At 36.6% G+C, this 17,438-nt stretch overlaps 1 protein-coding gene across 1 annotated transcript in view; it reads left to right on the forward strand.

Annotated features, from left to right (window-relative positions):
* The first annotated feature begins 1,628 nt into the window (after positions 1 to 1,628).
* LOC106088336 (uncharacterized abhydrolase domain-containing protein DDB_G0269086) overlaps positions 1,629 to 17,438 on the forward strand; it is a 30,072-nt gene continuing 14,262 nt past the window's right edge. Inside the window, exon 1 of the mRNA XM_013253801.2 lies at positions 1,629 to 2,014. Coding sequence (XP_013109255.2) covers positions 2,001 to 2,014 — 14 coding nt within the window. The 5' untranslated portion in view covers positions 1,629 to 2,000. The remainder of the gene's footprint in view (positions 2,015 to 17,438) is intronic.

Genomic DNA, 17,438 nt, shown 5'->3' on the forward strand with positions numbered 1-17,438 from the left:
TAAGCAAAAGCCAAACTTATGCAGAGAGTTGAGAGTTTGAATGAGAGCACAATGTAGAACTCCATACAGTGGGCTTAAAAAGTCACAACACCAGAAAATATTTACAGACTATTGGGACGAATGCAAAACAGTCCATGAAATCATGCATATTCTGTTCAAATACTATGAGTGTGTGTGTGTGTCTGTGTGTGAATGTAAGTGCTTTACAGCAATGGCAGCACACCAACAAACAATGGCAACAACAGCAGTGCGACAGCGTCGACGGGCCAAAAACCCAACAAACACTCACTTGCTTTGTAGCCAAAGAAATCCAGTGAAGCGCCTAACGCGAGCATTTGACTTGCAACAACAGACCGCCTTAGACGCAACACAAAAGCCACCGCACCAGCTCCAACAAAACTCCAACGCTCCATTGCTTCAGCGCTCCAGCATAAAGTACGAAACATTAACAAATGAACAGCCACTTTCGAGTTATTTGCTAACAAAACGGGTTGTGCGGGGCTGCAAACGCGCGAATATACAAAAACAAAAAAAAATATACCAAATCGAAGGTTTCATCCAAAAACCATTCAAAATTATCCGACTCCTTAGTGGAAGGGCAAAGTATTCTTGGAGCATTTTCGCCTGAAAAATTTTGAAAACAATTGATTAACGACTCCACAAAGGCCACAACGAAAGCGATTAACGCAAACGGCCGCAAACACAGCGCGAAGGTGGCATTTTTCTCGCTTTGTGGAGTGAGACTGCTCGCAGTTGGGCGCAGTTGATCTGCATTCCTTAACGCTGGACTATTGAGCTATGCAAAGTGGCAAAGTAATGAAGTGATCTGCAGTTGTTGGTCAATTGGTCGCTTGATCGGAATTTTGTGTTAATTTCATAATCATACTCGACCGGTTGGACGGACTACGACGAGAGTCGCTAGATCGGAATGCCAGTTGGCCTTTGAATGTTGGTGTTCGGAGTTCGCTAAAAACCCAAACCAAAATTAATAAAATATATATATATACGTATATATATATAAAAAAATATATATAAAAATTGGAAACAAAAAAAAAACAGTCAGACAGACAACCAAAGAAGCAAAGAGCACCAACAAAACATAGTAGTGGAAGAAATACTAAAAGTCGATCCAAAGTTGTGCATTGGTGGTGGTGGTGCTGGTGCTGGTGATCGTAGTAACAAGAGCTGTGCGATTGTCGTGATCTCGTCTCGGGCGCGTTGCTTGTCGGCTTGTTGGCTTGGCTCGAATTGCTGCTATCAGCAGGCTGGTTGGTGGTGGTTACTCGTTAACGGATGCAGTAGAGTGTGTGTTTCATTGAAATCGCTTTTCGATATTTAAAAAGCTCATCATTTTGCCATTTCTCGTTCGGCTGCCAAAGAAATCGAAAGTGACTGCTAGGCAAGCGCACCGCCAAGCTAGCTACTCGACTACTTAATTGTAACAACGCCGCAACACCTCGCGCAGTGCATCTTGGTACAGTGCAAAAAAAAATCTAATCAAATTTCAAAGAAAAAAAAAGAAAAAATTGCAAACAAAGCAACAAAAAAACAATAAAATTGTAAAACTTCAACAACACACAGACAGACACACTAAACAACAACAAAAACACAAATCCATTCGGATACATTCGGATACATTCATTCATTCATTGCCACAAACAAACGGCCGCACATGTGAAAAAGAAAAAAAGTCACCTCCAGCCGCACACATTGGAACCAATAACGATAAATATTTTTGTTTGAAAAACATTTGACGCTCATTTGTTGACAATTGGCAATTGGCAATTTGCAATTGTCAAAGTGAAAGTACGAGTGCAAGTACTTGGACGCGGTTTCCTTTCGTCGTCAACTGGCGTGATACATCTGTACAAGCACCCATCTATCGATCGATCCACACTGTACCAGTCAATAGAAGCAGTAGCAGTAGCAGCAGCAGCAGCAAAACACTCCTCTCAAGCAAACAACCTGCCAGCCCAAAGCACATCAAATCAATTACAAAAATGATTTTCAAAATGTAAGTTATTTTTCTTCATGTTTTTCTCCCTCCCTATTTTGCTTTCCTTCGTTTTTCAACATTTTCGTGCAGTGCTCCCAAGCCTTCAGTTGGGATGATATTGAACAGCATCGATCAATTAGTCATTGCATGATTTCTTTGCAACATCTTCCTGCCTGCCTCCTTAGTTTCCCATAGAGGACTCGCTCAGAAGGGATGGAAGGGGTGCACGGGTAAAACATAGCACAAAATCATTGGACCATTGATTATTGCGCTGCACAAGATCTCTAGCGCTGTTAGTTAGCGGTTCATGTGCCTTGAACTCGTTCATGTGTATAATTCCCACATTCACTGCGTCTATCCAAATGGAGGCGCATGCGCGGCAGCCTATTTGAGGAAAATCTTAAAGCGTTTGCAAAGCTTGAAGATTCATCATTTCTTTCTCTTGTGTGTGTGTGTGTTTTTTTTTTTTTTTTCTTTTGTTTTGGTGTGCCTCCAATTCTTCGCAAATCTTTGGTTTTACCACTGACAGCAGCACAGCAGTGTGAGTGTATGAGCGGAACGGCCCCAACATGGGCGCACAGGTGTAATTAAATTATGCCATTGGCAATTAACAAACTCCACTTACACACAGGTACACACACACACACGCATACGCACACACCGAAACAGACCCACATCTAACAGTGACATAACATCCGTTGCCACCAATCTCGGTGTGCGCTTCCATCACCGCCTCAGCCATGCGTCTTCTGTTGTCTTCTTTTTTGTCTGCATAATATTCGCATATTACGATGATTTAGGATAGTTTTTTTTGTTTTTGCGTAGTCTTGCCTTTGTCTAGATTTTGATGTTAATGTTGCTGGTGATGGCGGTGATGATGATGATGATAATTCGAGCATTACAATTGTCGATTGTATTTTGGGGGATTTTCCCCGAAACTCGTTGGCAAAAAGCGTTTACAACCGAAACAAAAACAGTGACGCCAATTTGCTTCAAATTTGGCTGGAGTTCCCACATGTATGTATATCAAATGTGACATTTCACTTCGAGTCTGGTATTAGTCTTAAATGTTTCCAATTGTCCACATTAAACTATCCATAAAATCACCTGTCACCGATGTTGTGGTTTATGCAGCATATGCAATTTATGGAGTAAAAGTCACCATAGCCATAGTCGAAATGTAATGATCTTCCTTCCGCTCCACACTCTCCTGCAAGTCAGATGCACTCCATACCTCTACAGTACAAGCTGCGAAGCCATCGATGGCAAAAGAAAACATTGGATAACTCGCACCTTTTGCAGCATTTATCCATACCCATCACCACAGTGGATGTCAGTCCAAAGCAGTGTAAAAGAAGTCTGAGAACTGCAATTTAAAAGTCTGAGGAATACAATTAAGAAGTCTGAGCAATACAATTTATTGAAATTCATCGATGGTGGTCAAACTTGAAACTCTAACACATATGCACGCAAAACACGCCAAGCAGCCAAAACAAATTCAAAAATTTTATTTTTTTTATTAAAATTTTTGAAAAAATATTTCATGTGTACTGTAATGCATACTTTTCGGTTTTCGCTTTCATATGATATGACGTTTTTCTCTTCCAATTTCATTGTTTTCATTAAATTCTACAGCATTGTTTCTCACTCGCACAGTGGTAAGGCTATGAGAATGAACATTTTACAGATAGTGGTCGCCATTTAAGTGAGTGAGTGACTTTCGTTCATTCGTTGAAATTGTCACACACCTTACTGGTCTTGGCTGTTAATCTCTGCTTGCCTTTCGTTTTCATTTAGTTGCTCATTACTAGTCGATAATATTGTTCTTTAATTTTACAGTTTAACGTATTTACATTGATCATGTTGTAGTTATCATACAGTAAGGTAACTGGTTTCGGATTTAGCTTCTCTTAAGCCAATCAATATATTGAACACAGTTTTCTGACCTAAACTGTCGACTAGTTGATTTGCATAAATTGCCAATATATTTACATACAGTAGCACAAACAACACTTCAGACGCATCCAAATATGGAATTGAGATGTTACACGCTACGGCAAGACATGGATGGATTAATCCAAGGTTATCGGAAAGTAAATACGGAGATATCGAATGAATTTGTTTTTGTTTGACCCAGTTTTTTGGTTTTATTTTCTTACAGTGAGTGATTTTGTTGCCTCTGCAAGCAAAAGTTCTGTTTTTTACATTGAACAAAACATTCTGTAGTGTTCACCTCCAATGGTATAAATTGAAAATTGCAAATTTTTGATATTGTAATGGGGTTTTTTTTTGCCACACTCATTCCAAAAATAGGAAAAAAATTGTGAAATGCAAATTTTGCCCATTAACATTCTACTAAGGAACAGGAGCAAAGGAGGAAAAATTGCAATTTTCTGAAAACAAAAATTCAAATTAAAAAGTTGGTAAAAAAAAAAACAAATAGATATATCTAATTTTTTTTTTTTCAATTTTCAGAAAAAAGTTTTGTTAAAAAAGGAAATAAATACTGCCCGAAATTGTCCACCAAAATTACTATTTCGGGCAGAGATGATTTGCAAATCGGCATTCTTTACTAAATTGGCTGTGGAGGCTACGAATCTTGTTTAGATCACATATGAAGTAGACAAAACATAAGCCCAAATAAAGGACCTGGACTTGGCTCTTTGTGAACACAAGACGTTTTTCAAATTTTTGGATAAAAAATGTAATGTTTTTACTGTTTTTTTACTACATTTAACATAAAAAAATACTCAAAAATTCCTGAGATCAGAAGACATATTGTAGACCTGACTGACTGTTGTCAAGCTGACTTCGAACCATTAACATTTTCAAAGATTTATCTCTACAAGCTCTCAGACGACAGATTTTTTACTAGTTTTATTTCGCTTCTATCCCCATGTGAGTTGTTTGCAGCAGCCAAACCGAAATTGTTTGGTGTTTGTTGTAATTGGGAGAATTATTACTCACATTTGTTAAACATCGGAAAACCTATAGAACACTTTTTAGGACCAAAAGACTTTTAATACACTCGAAGAGAAAACTAGATATATAAACTGCTACAAATGTACACTACAAGACATCAATCCCAAGGCAGCCGGTTGTACGTACCGGATTGACCCGATGAAGTACTTCATCGGCAAGGGCTGCCGCCTCAATGTACAACACACTGCTACAACAACAACTACAAGACAATAAACTTTGCTTTGTTAAAATCCGTCTACCCAACACAATTTACAAGACAACAGCAAAAAATACTCGCCCTAAACGCAAAATTTCGTAGATGGTTGCACCGATTTAAGCGAAATTTTGTATGACACCTTATGGTACCTCAAAAACACAAAATTGGTATAAAATTCTTTCGTCAAATAACCTGGGAGACGCCCAAATACATAGGGTGAAATTTGTATACCAAATTCGAACTCTAGTCTCTAGTCCAAATCGGTTAACATGTTTGTCCGGGTGGGTTTTGGGATGCCACCCGGACAGACATGTTAACCGATTTGGACAGTATGGGTATCAAACGAAAGGTATTTAAGACTAGAGTTCGAACATGGTATACAAATTTCACCCTATGTTTTTGGGAGGTCCCCCAACCCCAAAAAACCCCCAGCAGGACTTTTTCACCCCTTTGGCAATATGTGTATCAAATGAAAGGTATTTAAAAGTAGTGTACAAATCAGACATAAACATTTATTTCTTGGTGTTTGAGGGGCCTCCCCACCCCAAACCCCACAGCCGGACATATATACCGATTGGGACAATATGGGTATCAAATGAAAAGTGTTTGGGAGTTAAGTTCACATACGTTATAAAAATAAGGAGTCAACGGGGCCTTCCCAAACCCAAAAAAAAACCCAAACGGGCACGAATGTCCAACGTCATAAAATGGGTATAAAAAAAGGTCTTTGGAACGGCCCACCAACTTAATATCCTTCAATAGAACGTCCTGCCATCCTCATGTCAGCACGACATGTAGATCGCGACAATAAAGAACTCAAATAAACTGTATTTTGGGTATTAGCGTCGGGGGGACCGACCCTCTCCGCCCAATAAAAACAAAACCAAACTGCCATGTAGGATAATCGAGAATATATTTTACTCAAATGAAATGATGTGTCAGACGGCAATCCCCCTCCCCTTATCCTAGCCAAAAAAAAAAGAAACTAAAAATAATATAAGAAGGCCGATCAGGATAGAATAGGACAGTAATAAAAAGTCATTGGTAGTAGAGTACACTTTTTACCCTCAAATTGGGATAGACACAGGAGGACCTGGGGATCTTTAAAAATATGGTATCCCAAGTGGTAGCTTTGAAATATGATTTTGAATGAAGATAACCAATACAAAACAAGTAAAAAGGCAGTAAGTTCGGTCGGGTCGAACTTTGGCTACCCACAACCTCGGGTATATATGTTAACTCCCTTTCGTCACAATCTGGTGAAAACTGGATAACTTAAGCACCCAAATTCGGACATTGAGTGGTCTAATATATATGCCACTATTCAATTTTGTAGTACAAAATATTGGTCTTTTTGGCAGCTATATCCAAATATAAACCGATCTGAACCACATTAAGGTCGGATATCGGGAAGCTCAGAAAAACTCATTGTTTCATATTTTAGCGAAATCGGGTAAAAATAAAGCTTTTATGGGCTTCAGTCACCTTAACGGCAGATCGGTCTATATGACAGCTATATCTAAATATAGTCCGGTCTTAACCATATTTGGTTCAGATGTCGGAAGGCTTAAAATATCCCACTGTTTCAAATTTCAGCGAATTCAGGTAATAAATAAAGCTTTTATGGGCTTCAGACCCTTTATCGGCACATCGGTCTATATGACAGCTATATCTTAATATAGTCTGATCTGATCCATATTTAGGTCGAATGTTCGAATTTCAGCGAAATCGGTTAAAAATAAAGATTTTGCGGACATTAGACCCTTTATCGGCAGATCGGTCTATATGACAGCTATATCTAAATATATTCCGATCTGTACCATATTTAGGTCGGAGGCCCTGTTCCCCGAATATCTTGATAGCCTCCTTCAAAATGCTTGACAGGGTCAGCCCCCTAAACTTCCTTCAAACCGGGCATGTTTCCCTACTATGGCAATAAATAATAGGTAAACTCCCACTAAACCAATGCGTGGGTCACTCTATTTACCCCAAAACTAGACATATTTGTGGATTATGGCAAAAAGGGGCTCAAATATGATATATGTTTAATGGCCAAGTGCTTCAGGGACGCCTCATCTCATAAACCACACATATATACCACCTATAGCAATATATAGCTCAAATGTGATTTTTGAGAGTAGAGTATGAATCTGATATCCATTTTCGGGGCAAAGGGTTTGGCTTCGCCAATCCACTACCAAAACTAAGCGAATGAAGTAGATCTAACATTCAAACTATAAGGGGCTGGCCTTCCCCTTACCTTATTTCCAAAAACGCCAGATCTCTAAGAGGGGTGGGGCGATTGAAGCGAAATTTAGTTTGTTTATAATAACTCAAAACCATAATTTTTTATTCAGGGTGGGATATCGAGGGGTACCGCGTTACCTCCGAAGCCCTTAAAATAGAAATTTAAACCGATAGTGACAATATGTGACTCAAATGAAAGGTATTTGGGAGTAGTGCAGCAATATGATATCCATATTGGGGCGAAATATCTGAGAGGCCCCAACATCATCCCAAAACAGGACTTCCAGAACGTGCCACTATAGGCTCAGATAAAATAAAAGAGTCAAGACGCAGCGGAGCGGGCCCTGTCCAGCTAGTAGTTTATAAACTGAGATTTAGTGCAATCTTTTGAATCCATGCGAGTATGCTTGAAGTGCACTGAAAATAATTTTTTTCGCGTGAATTTTTTTCAACATTTTTTAACATCTACTCTCCTGCTATAATACCAACAACATTCCAACATCACTTATTACTTCTGTTCATGAAATTAATTTCGAATAATTGAAAAGTGATTTTCCGCGAAATATTCTAGAAATTATTTAACACAATTTCAAAATAATGTTCAACGTTCAAATGTAATTATGGCCTTGTTATGCTCACGTAAACATACTGTAAATGTAGGAAAACGTGTCAGCTGGTTTGCTTTGCCTTATGAAAACACATGCAAACGATTACAGATCAAAGTGGTAATCAGCAATCAGACCCACTTAGATGTTTTCGTCCATTTTGATACCACCGGAACAGGAGAAGAAGAATGCCTTCTAGTTCCTAACGTTGAACCATCTAGACGCTGAAAAAGAGACCCTCGGACAAAGGAATTTCTGTGTGTTGTTGCCCATCTTCGATCTTAAACCACATTAAGCACATTTTTCTTAGCCACAATAGAAGAACGAAAAATATTAAATGTCGGAAAACCCTTTCGAAAACACTGACTTTTATTTCATCAAGCATATAAAATTCGAGCTACTTTTTGTACACATCAAGTATACAAAGTCAAATTATTATTCGTAACATGATAAAGGTGACTTGTTTGGTCACAAAAAGGAGCTGCTTTTATTCGCAAAGAACTGCCAACGCCCAAAACCATTGAATGCATTAATATAATGGCCAGTGACTCATATGGCTCATTACCAATGTTTTGGAATGACTGCTCTGTAAAATTGCATTTATTATTCCCGCCATGGCTTCCCTAATTGGCCTATTAATCACATCACTTTATTAACTTTGAAAAATAAAATCAGATTTTTGCTCGTCACACTTAAGTTAAACGGCCTTTATTTTACGCGGACAAAGCGTACAATGTCTTCAAGTAACATAAAGGGAATACATCGTTTTTAAATTCCAAACACTAAAAAAAGTGTCGATGTAATACTTCCATGACACGGCATAAAAATCTCTTGAATCAATGAATTACAAGGCTGGCTTTTATGTAAGCAAATCTGCAAATAATGAAAAGAGTTTCTTTTGTCACCTACAATTGAATTAAAATAAACAAAGGCAAAAGATAACACAAATCGCACAAAATAAGGCTTCACTATTAGACAACAAACGTATTCATGATTTTATTATCCTATCCAAAAGGTTCGGATGGAAATTATGATATTTTGTGATGTTAACCACTTTTGATACCCAACACCGTAGGATAGGAGGTATATTCATTTAGTCATTCCGTTGGCAACACATCGAAATATCCATTTCCGACCCTGAAAAGTTTAAACATTTCGGATCGTCGTAAAATTCCAAGACGATTTAACGATGTCCATGTGTCTGTCTGTCTGTCCGTCCGTCTGTTGTAATCACTCTACAGCCTTCAAAAATTGAGATATTGAGATGAAATTTGGCACAGATACGTCTTTTTGATGCACGCTGGTTAAGTTCTTGAACGAGCCAAATTGGACCATAATTGGATATAGCTGCTATAGAGACCGATTTTCCGATAAAGTGTCTAATGTTCATTAAAACTCTATTTTTCATCCGATTTTGCTGAAATTTGAAACAGTGAATAGTTGTAGGCCTCCCGACATCTGACCCAAAATATGGTTCAAATCGGACTATATTTAGATATAACTGTCATATATACACCGATCTCCCGATTAAGGGTCTGAGGCCCATAAAAGCTTTATTTTTTAACCGATTTCGCTGAAACTTGAAACAGTAAATAGTTTTAGGCCTTCCGACAACTGACCCAAATATGATTCAGATCGGCCTATATTTAGATATAGCTACCATATACCGATCTGCAGATAAAGTGTCGGCAGACCATAAAAGCTCTATTTATTACCCAATTTCGCTGAAATTTGCAACAGCGAATAGTTTTAGACCTCCCGACAACTGACCTTAATATGGTTCAGATCGGTCTATAATTAGATGTAGACCGATCTCCCGATAAATGGTCTGAGGCCCATAAAAGCTTCATTTATCACCCGATTTCGCTGAAATTTAAAACAGTGGGTTATTTTAAGCCTCCCGACATCTCACGTAAATATGGTTCAGATCGGACTATATTTAAATATAGCTGTCATATAGACCGATTTCGCTGAAATTTGAAATAGGGCGCAGTCCAATTTAATTAAATGTAAATTAATTTACATCAAATGTTTAAATTAGATTGTGCGTATCGAAAAGGAGGCCAAGTTCAATTTAATGTTGTAACATGATTCAAACTCCAACTTTTACGAATTATAAGCTGATCTCAGTTTATTTGGATTTATTTCGATGTTATGATACACAATTATATTAAAAGCCTACCATTTTCGCACTACTCCATTATGGTCTTGTGTAATGATCTGCTGTATTCGTTATTCTATTAATAAAACTAAAAATTGTTGTTGTTGTTTTCGCACATTTAAATACCGACTTTGTGACGGATATGTCTTTGTCGCGTAAATGTTACCAAACAATGTATGTGCTTTAGAAATTCTTGTTTTGTTTTCTTTTACCTGGCAGTCGTTTGTGTGTTGGTCTTATGATTTTGATCATTGGACATACCAAAATTTTTGTACCGACATTTAAAAAAATTGTCACTTACCACTCGGCCGAGCTGCTCAATTTACTGACTGCTCTTTGGTTAGTCAAAACAAAAAGGAAAATATGTTGTGTGTGAGAATGTTTCTATAGCTGAGGCAACACACAATTGCAATTATTCGCAAGCATAGGGGTCTGCTTGGAATAACTTTCTTGTGTACGTAATGAGTAATGAGCAAATGCTCATCGTTTCTCTCCAGTAGGACAGACACAAGAGTATAATTATTGGTCCAGTACATGAATAATCGTATGCCGCTATCGAAGCACTTTTGCAATTAAAGAGTTTTTGGTTTTACAACAAAAGGAAGGTCCTTTTACCGTAGACGAAGCTGCTTAAGGGTTAAAGATAAATAAAGTTAGTTACGTTCAATAATACTACCTTTATGGCTATCGTTTGATACGTTGAAGCGAAATGTTACGCTGTTGCAAACTTCATGATGGTTGATTGCAAAGTACTAAAAACAAGGAAGACAATTTAAACAATAACCTGGTCTTTCCAAGATTGAATAAAATCAGTTGTTTCAGTTGTGGTGTTTTACAAAAGCTACTATTTAAACTTAAATCCCACTAGTTTTTCTAGTTCAATACGGCCCTCTGTGATATGTCCATGCAGAACCAAATTTCTCTTAGTAAATCTGGCATTTATACTTTCATCGCGTCATTAATGCTCAATTTCCATACAAGTGGTCCCTACCATTTGTCTACAATTCTTGATGTCATACTTGAACTACACCCATAAAAAAATATTCTGTTGAATATAGCAAACACGGTCTGCTGGCTGTTAGAAGTTAGGTTAGGTTGACAAGAGGGTGCAGATATTAATCCGCCCATGCCACTATGGACGTATACCTAAGCCAGTAATCGGCTTGTTGTGAGCTCTTAAAACTATAAAGTAACTTCGAAGTTAATTTTAGCAGTTAATTTTGATGCTTTTACAGCCGTAGTTGTGTAGTTTCACAACCGCAGGCTTAATGCAGAAAAGTCTGTTGTTAGCTGAAAATTACTCTTGCTTAATTTATGATGGTTTTCTTAAAGAAATAAAACGAAAAGAACTTTTTTGGAAAAAATGAGAAAAAACTGCATTCGTGACGAAAAGATTACTTGAAAATGCTTTAGATATTCTCGCTATGCATCAGGGTAGCTATAACCATAAATTCATGAAAGTTTAAATAGTTGTACGATTTGTTGTACGTTTTGCTTGATTTACGTACTTGGTTTCGAGGCATATTTTCCGGCAGGCCATCTCGGTTCTTGAACCTCATGACATTTTAAGTCAATATAGCCAAATAGGTATATTTTAGATATTGCTCCCATATAAACCGATCTCATGATTATACTTTTTGAGCCACTCGCAATTCTTGTTTAATTCGGCTGTAGTTTTGTATGATGATTTATTCTATGACTACCCATAACTATACTAAGCTTGGTTTAAGTAAATCCTTAATAGCTAATTTGTATAGCTTCCAGGACGATGCCTTTAAATGTTGATGCCAGATCCGTTCCTACAGTAATTAACCTATCATTTAAATTCGATACCAGTTCTGACCGGAATATATATATAGTTCTTCTTGGTTAGTTTTAGTCGGAGTCGACTCCTTCGAATCTTTGGAATGTCAAATTTGTAACTTGCTGGTCCAAACTATTCTTTCGCATTACTTATTTTCCTGAAAAATTCTCATATGAAGAAAAGATTCTTGTTGAAAGTTGGCTATGCCTCCCATACACGCAGAAATCAAAAATTGTTACTCATTTTTCAATACAAATCTATATCAGCATTTGTAGATACGAATTAGTAATTCAGGCAATTTATGCAAATGAATGAATGGTGTCACTTTGGCTTTAATAATTCTGGTTTTACCAAATCTTATTAAAAACCACAATCTGTTAACTGGAAATTCATTTCAAGGATTTATCAGCTTTTTGTAGTTTTACGTTTTGAGAAGCTTTGCGCCATGTGCTGACTAATTTTAAATCAGTTAAAAGTCACGTCAATCAATGCCTTGGTATTTTACAGTTTTATGCGTCATATACAAGAAGTCCATAGACGCTAATCAGTCTCAAGCATTTCGGGTTGCCCCAATCTTCTTGTTCGAATCATTTCATGGAACGCATTAAAAAACCACGTCGGAGAATATTGTTGTCAAATTCAAAGCAATCATTAATTATGCTTTTTCTTGAAATTTGTTTCATTATTCTTTTTTTCATATAGGCATACTTTCTTGGAATTTACCACATATGCTAACTGAGAAAAGGTTCTAAAATCCAGTTTTAGCATTTCAATGTGGTCAAATTCGATATATTTCCAATTAGCACAGTGAGCATGTTGTGTTTGGGAATCGCTAGGCAAAATCTAAACTTACACCCAAAGAAAGAAATTAGTCTGTTGAAGTCAGCAAACACTGTCCGCTGATAAACATCGTAATGAATCCATTGTATAGAATTTTGAACTTCTAAACATCAATAAAATTAAGGCATTTGCTCTTTATTGAAAAAAAAAATATATATAATTTTAGGCGATGGTTTTTTGTTAGAAAGCATAAGCATAACATTAGCATTCATTCAAAAATTAGCCAATTGTAGATATTTTGAAATATTGTCCGTTATATGCTTGAGAAATTAAAAGATTGGATGGAATATAAAATTGTTTTAAATATTCATGGCATTTTTGAGCTTATTTTTAACTTATACCATTTAAAAACAGCAGAAAATGTTTGCCGTTTTACCAAAAAATGTTACAGCTGTCTTATTTTAAGCAGACTTTTTGCTGTTTTTATTAACAAATTTCTCTGAGTGCGCGGTACATTAGACAAGGGTTTGATTCAAGTAGTTTTATTCAATTACAGTACTAGCACAATGCTAAGTTTAACACTCTTCACGGAAGCAGTCGAACAGCGTCCCACAATCGAACAATTAAACCTCCATAAGGAATATTGGGTTGAGAATAAGAGACTTGCCCGCGGCAAAGATCATAATAGTTAGCAGCTCCAGATTTTAACATCGTGATGACACATGACCACATGATAGTCATTTAAAAACCAAGAATATAAATCCCATTGTGATAGACTACAGGCATTTACGCATCGTACCATCGATCCAAATAAATCCTGCAAAAATGGGATTCGTTTTTGTATAACAAAAAAAAAACACAGGATTAGCACTTAAATCTCGAAAAGGACATAAATCTGGATTTACTGGCCAATGTAAACGTACTTGAAGATACAGATAAAGCGGAGGTATGAAGAATATTTTTAAATGCAAAATTGGCTCACTTTTTTATCATACCACCCCACCATCTTAAAGCCAATATGGCTAATATTTTTTTGATAAATTTCAAAAGTTTCCACATTCCCGCTTATTTTTCCCCTTTTTTGTATAAGAATAAAAGCTTGAAATGGTCTATATATCCTAGCCGACTATCAACCAATGTTTTTCTGAATGTTAAAACCCAAGTAGAACATCACATTTTATTGCAAATATGAATAATACACTTTTATTCTCTATCAGAAACACAAAAATATCTATATTCTATTCGATTTTATGCCTCCGGCATTATCAACGACCATTTTTCAAAAATGTATAATTTTTCAAATTGTGTTGTTGTCGTCACCATTAAACATGAAAGAAGACCACCTACCCCAAAGCGAAGTCCATCTAGACTTCGCTAAATTCGGTGCAAAACTCTATTTGTGAAATGTACCATAGAAGCTAGTGTAAAATATCGATCGATTCGTCAATGGATTATACTTTCGCCAAGCCGAGAAAAAGTTCTTTACACAATGTGAATTTCAGAGCAAAAATACTGAAAATTGGGGGTACGTTAATATGGGACCTGCATTTAAAGTTGAACCTATCGATATGGACCATAATCCATATATTCGCATTTCATAGGCTTAAAATGTTTATTATGGAGATCGATCTATATGGTAGCTACAACAAAATATTGACTGGGATGAGTATATTACTTTACTCTACTTAAATTGACCATTACAAAAAATTTATTCCTCTAGCCAAACGTAGAATAGGTGCCCAAGCGCATCGATCTTCTGCGGCTCTTCTCCAATTTCTGACACCCAATTTCGAGATGTCGATCTCCAATTGGTCACTCCATTGAAGTTTTGATCATCGCCTTTTGCCTTTATCTTTTATGGTCGCCTTCTAAAGACTTCTTTGCTGGAGCTTCCTCATCCATTCTGACAACATAACTTAGCCCACGCAAACGTTGTATTTTGATGGGTTTAACTATTCTATCATCACCATACAGCGCCTTGTATATTATAACAAAATTTTTCCAAACTTAAGCAAAATTGGACATTAAATACCCCTTTTAGGACCTTAAGATTTCAAATCTGGAGTCTAGTCTATGCGGGGCATTGAAAAGATATAAGGACTATGTATTTTCAACAGCCCATCCTCGAACATAATGGATAAAAAAACTACATTTGTGCCAAAATTTAGCTTCCATAAACATAAAACTATTTAGATGAATCTGACACATATAATGACGTAATCCCAAAATTTGACTTGGGTATGCTGTATGACTGGAACTTGGAAACAGTTCTTACCTAGCAACCTAGCAGCAACATTAGCAAAGCCAAACTTGTATCTCTGTGCAGCTTTTTTGGACGTTTGGACTTCAAAATGATTATACAGCTTTTTATCATTGGAAGTTGACTTTGACTTTTTACCCAAAAAGTCGAATAATCGATTTGTAGAAAGACCCTCCCAAAGTGTAAAATATGCAAAAGAGGAAATGAAATAATCCCCATGTCCTCACAGCTTTCTTAAGAGGATGCTCCACAAGTAGGTCAGAATGAAAATCGTCCAGTTTATAATCCGCATGTCCTCACCGCTTTCTTAAGTGGATGGTGCACAAGTGATTTAGTGGCGGTGCAAGAAATCTAAAAGTGCTCTTTATCCCTTTGAGTAAAAGCTCTTAAAGTTGCCAAGTTGATCAAATAAGTAAATCCACGGCAGAGAAAGTAAAGATAAAGATATAAAACGATTTCAAAGATTCAATTCAATGTAATTCAGTTATAAATATATGTAATTTTTGTTGCAATAAGAATAGTTTTGTTGAACTGGCTTCAACACTATCTGCTGACTGTTAGCAGTTAATTTTACTGCTATTGCAGCAGTAGTTCTGCTATTACAGCAGTAGTTCTGCTATTACAGCAGTAGTTCTGCTATTACAGCAGTAGTTCCGCTATTACAGCAGAAGTTCTGCAATTTCAAAACAGCAGATTGACTACTGCAATGTCTCTTGCTTGTTGTTTGTTAGAAGAAATAAAATGATAGAGAAGATTTTCGGAAAGAAAATGGGGAAAAGGAGGTTCCGATCACACATACTGGTGTTATCCTTTTGTTGTTGTTTATTGCATACGCTGTGTGTAAAAGAGTTCTGAGCTCAGGCCCATGTGTGCTGTGTTATATGACATACGCACAATACGATACACAATATGTACCCAATACACAACATACATGCTCCAGAAGCACTTATGCTGCATTTCCCTATTTAAAGAACCTTGGCACTGTTGTTGTTCTCCTTTACTGGGCACGAGCGGTGGATTGTTGTGTTATAAGGCAAAATATTAGAAACACCAAACAAATGATTTTCCTCGCAGAAACGGAGAGTAAAAAAGGACAATACGTAGGTAGAGCAAAAAAAAATTTGGCGCAGCCAGATTTAAGAAAGTCCTTGAATGAGTTATTGACAACTAAAGATGCGTGTCTCAGTGGTTGTTTACATTCCATATGAGTTTTTCATATAACATCGATATAAGTAGAAATGAGCTACGAAGCCAGTACCCACGACAGTGTGGGCATTAGCACAGCAAAATTGGCGAGAGTTTTTTCGCCACCTTCCAAAATGAATACCAACGGCCGCAAAGTCTATATATATAAGAATATATTGATCAGGTGATATCCTTTTAGCAATATTCCACAAATTAAATCATATATTCTCTTTCTGATTTGTGATGGTCATTAGCTAGACTCCCTTTGTATAAAAGATTTACGTGACTGACTGACTGATCATCTCGGAGAAATAGTACGTTTAGTACCACAATGGTACGTTCTGGCACATTCCTTGTTAATTGAGCTAAGGCTATGAGTTTTGGTATATAAGCAACCGAAGTTGGGAGTCATGATGCCCTTTTGGACATTTTTACATTCAGGTACTTAAAAGTACCAAAAGGGTAAGAAATAGGTGTACTTTGCAAAAATATGAAAAATAGTATTGGAAACGGGAGAAAGCGTATGTTTAGTACCGTATTTGGTACCATTTCGTACTTTTTTTAAGAACTGAGCTAGAGCTGTGAAATTTTACATGTAGGTACTACTAGGAAATATATGTGAGGTGACTAAATGACATTTTCACAATTCGGTATCAAGAATTACTAATAATCTACTTATCTATTATCTACTTTTACAATGAACGGGAACAGGTAAAATGATCGTAGTATTGACAAAAATACGATAAGTTGTATAAAATACGAAATGCTGTAAGCGCGCTAGAAGTGGAAGTTTCGGATACAGGTACACCTTAAAAGTATATATTGGTCATCTAGATTTTTTTTTTTTAAATCGTAAATGGGACCTTCTTTACGTACCTTGGCAGTATATATTGGACGACTAGAAGATTTTCTTTTTCAAATTTGAAGATTTATGTACTTAAATGTAGAATATGTTACTTTCTTAGCGGATTGAACTAGAACTCTAAAATTTTGAATATAGGTACACCTTGGCAGCACTTAAAATTTGGATACTGTTACACCTTGACTACCGGGTGGCAAGAAAATTTTTTTGAAATTTGCACATATGGTATTATTACGTACAAAATGATACTTTCTTTAGAGAGTGAGCTACAGATCTTAAAATTGGAATACAGATACGTACAAAATGGAGCTTTCTTTACGGATTGAGATAATTATCTCTAAATTAGGATACAGTTACATT

Source organism: Stomoxys calcitrans, chromosome 4 (assembly GCF_963082655.1).
Source record: "Stomoxys calcitrans chromosome 4, idStoCalc2.1, whole genome shotgun sequence".
NCBI lineage: Eukaryota > Metazoa > Arthropoda > Insecta > Diptera > Muscidae > Stomoxys > Stomoxys calcitrans.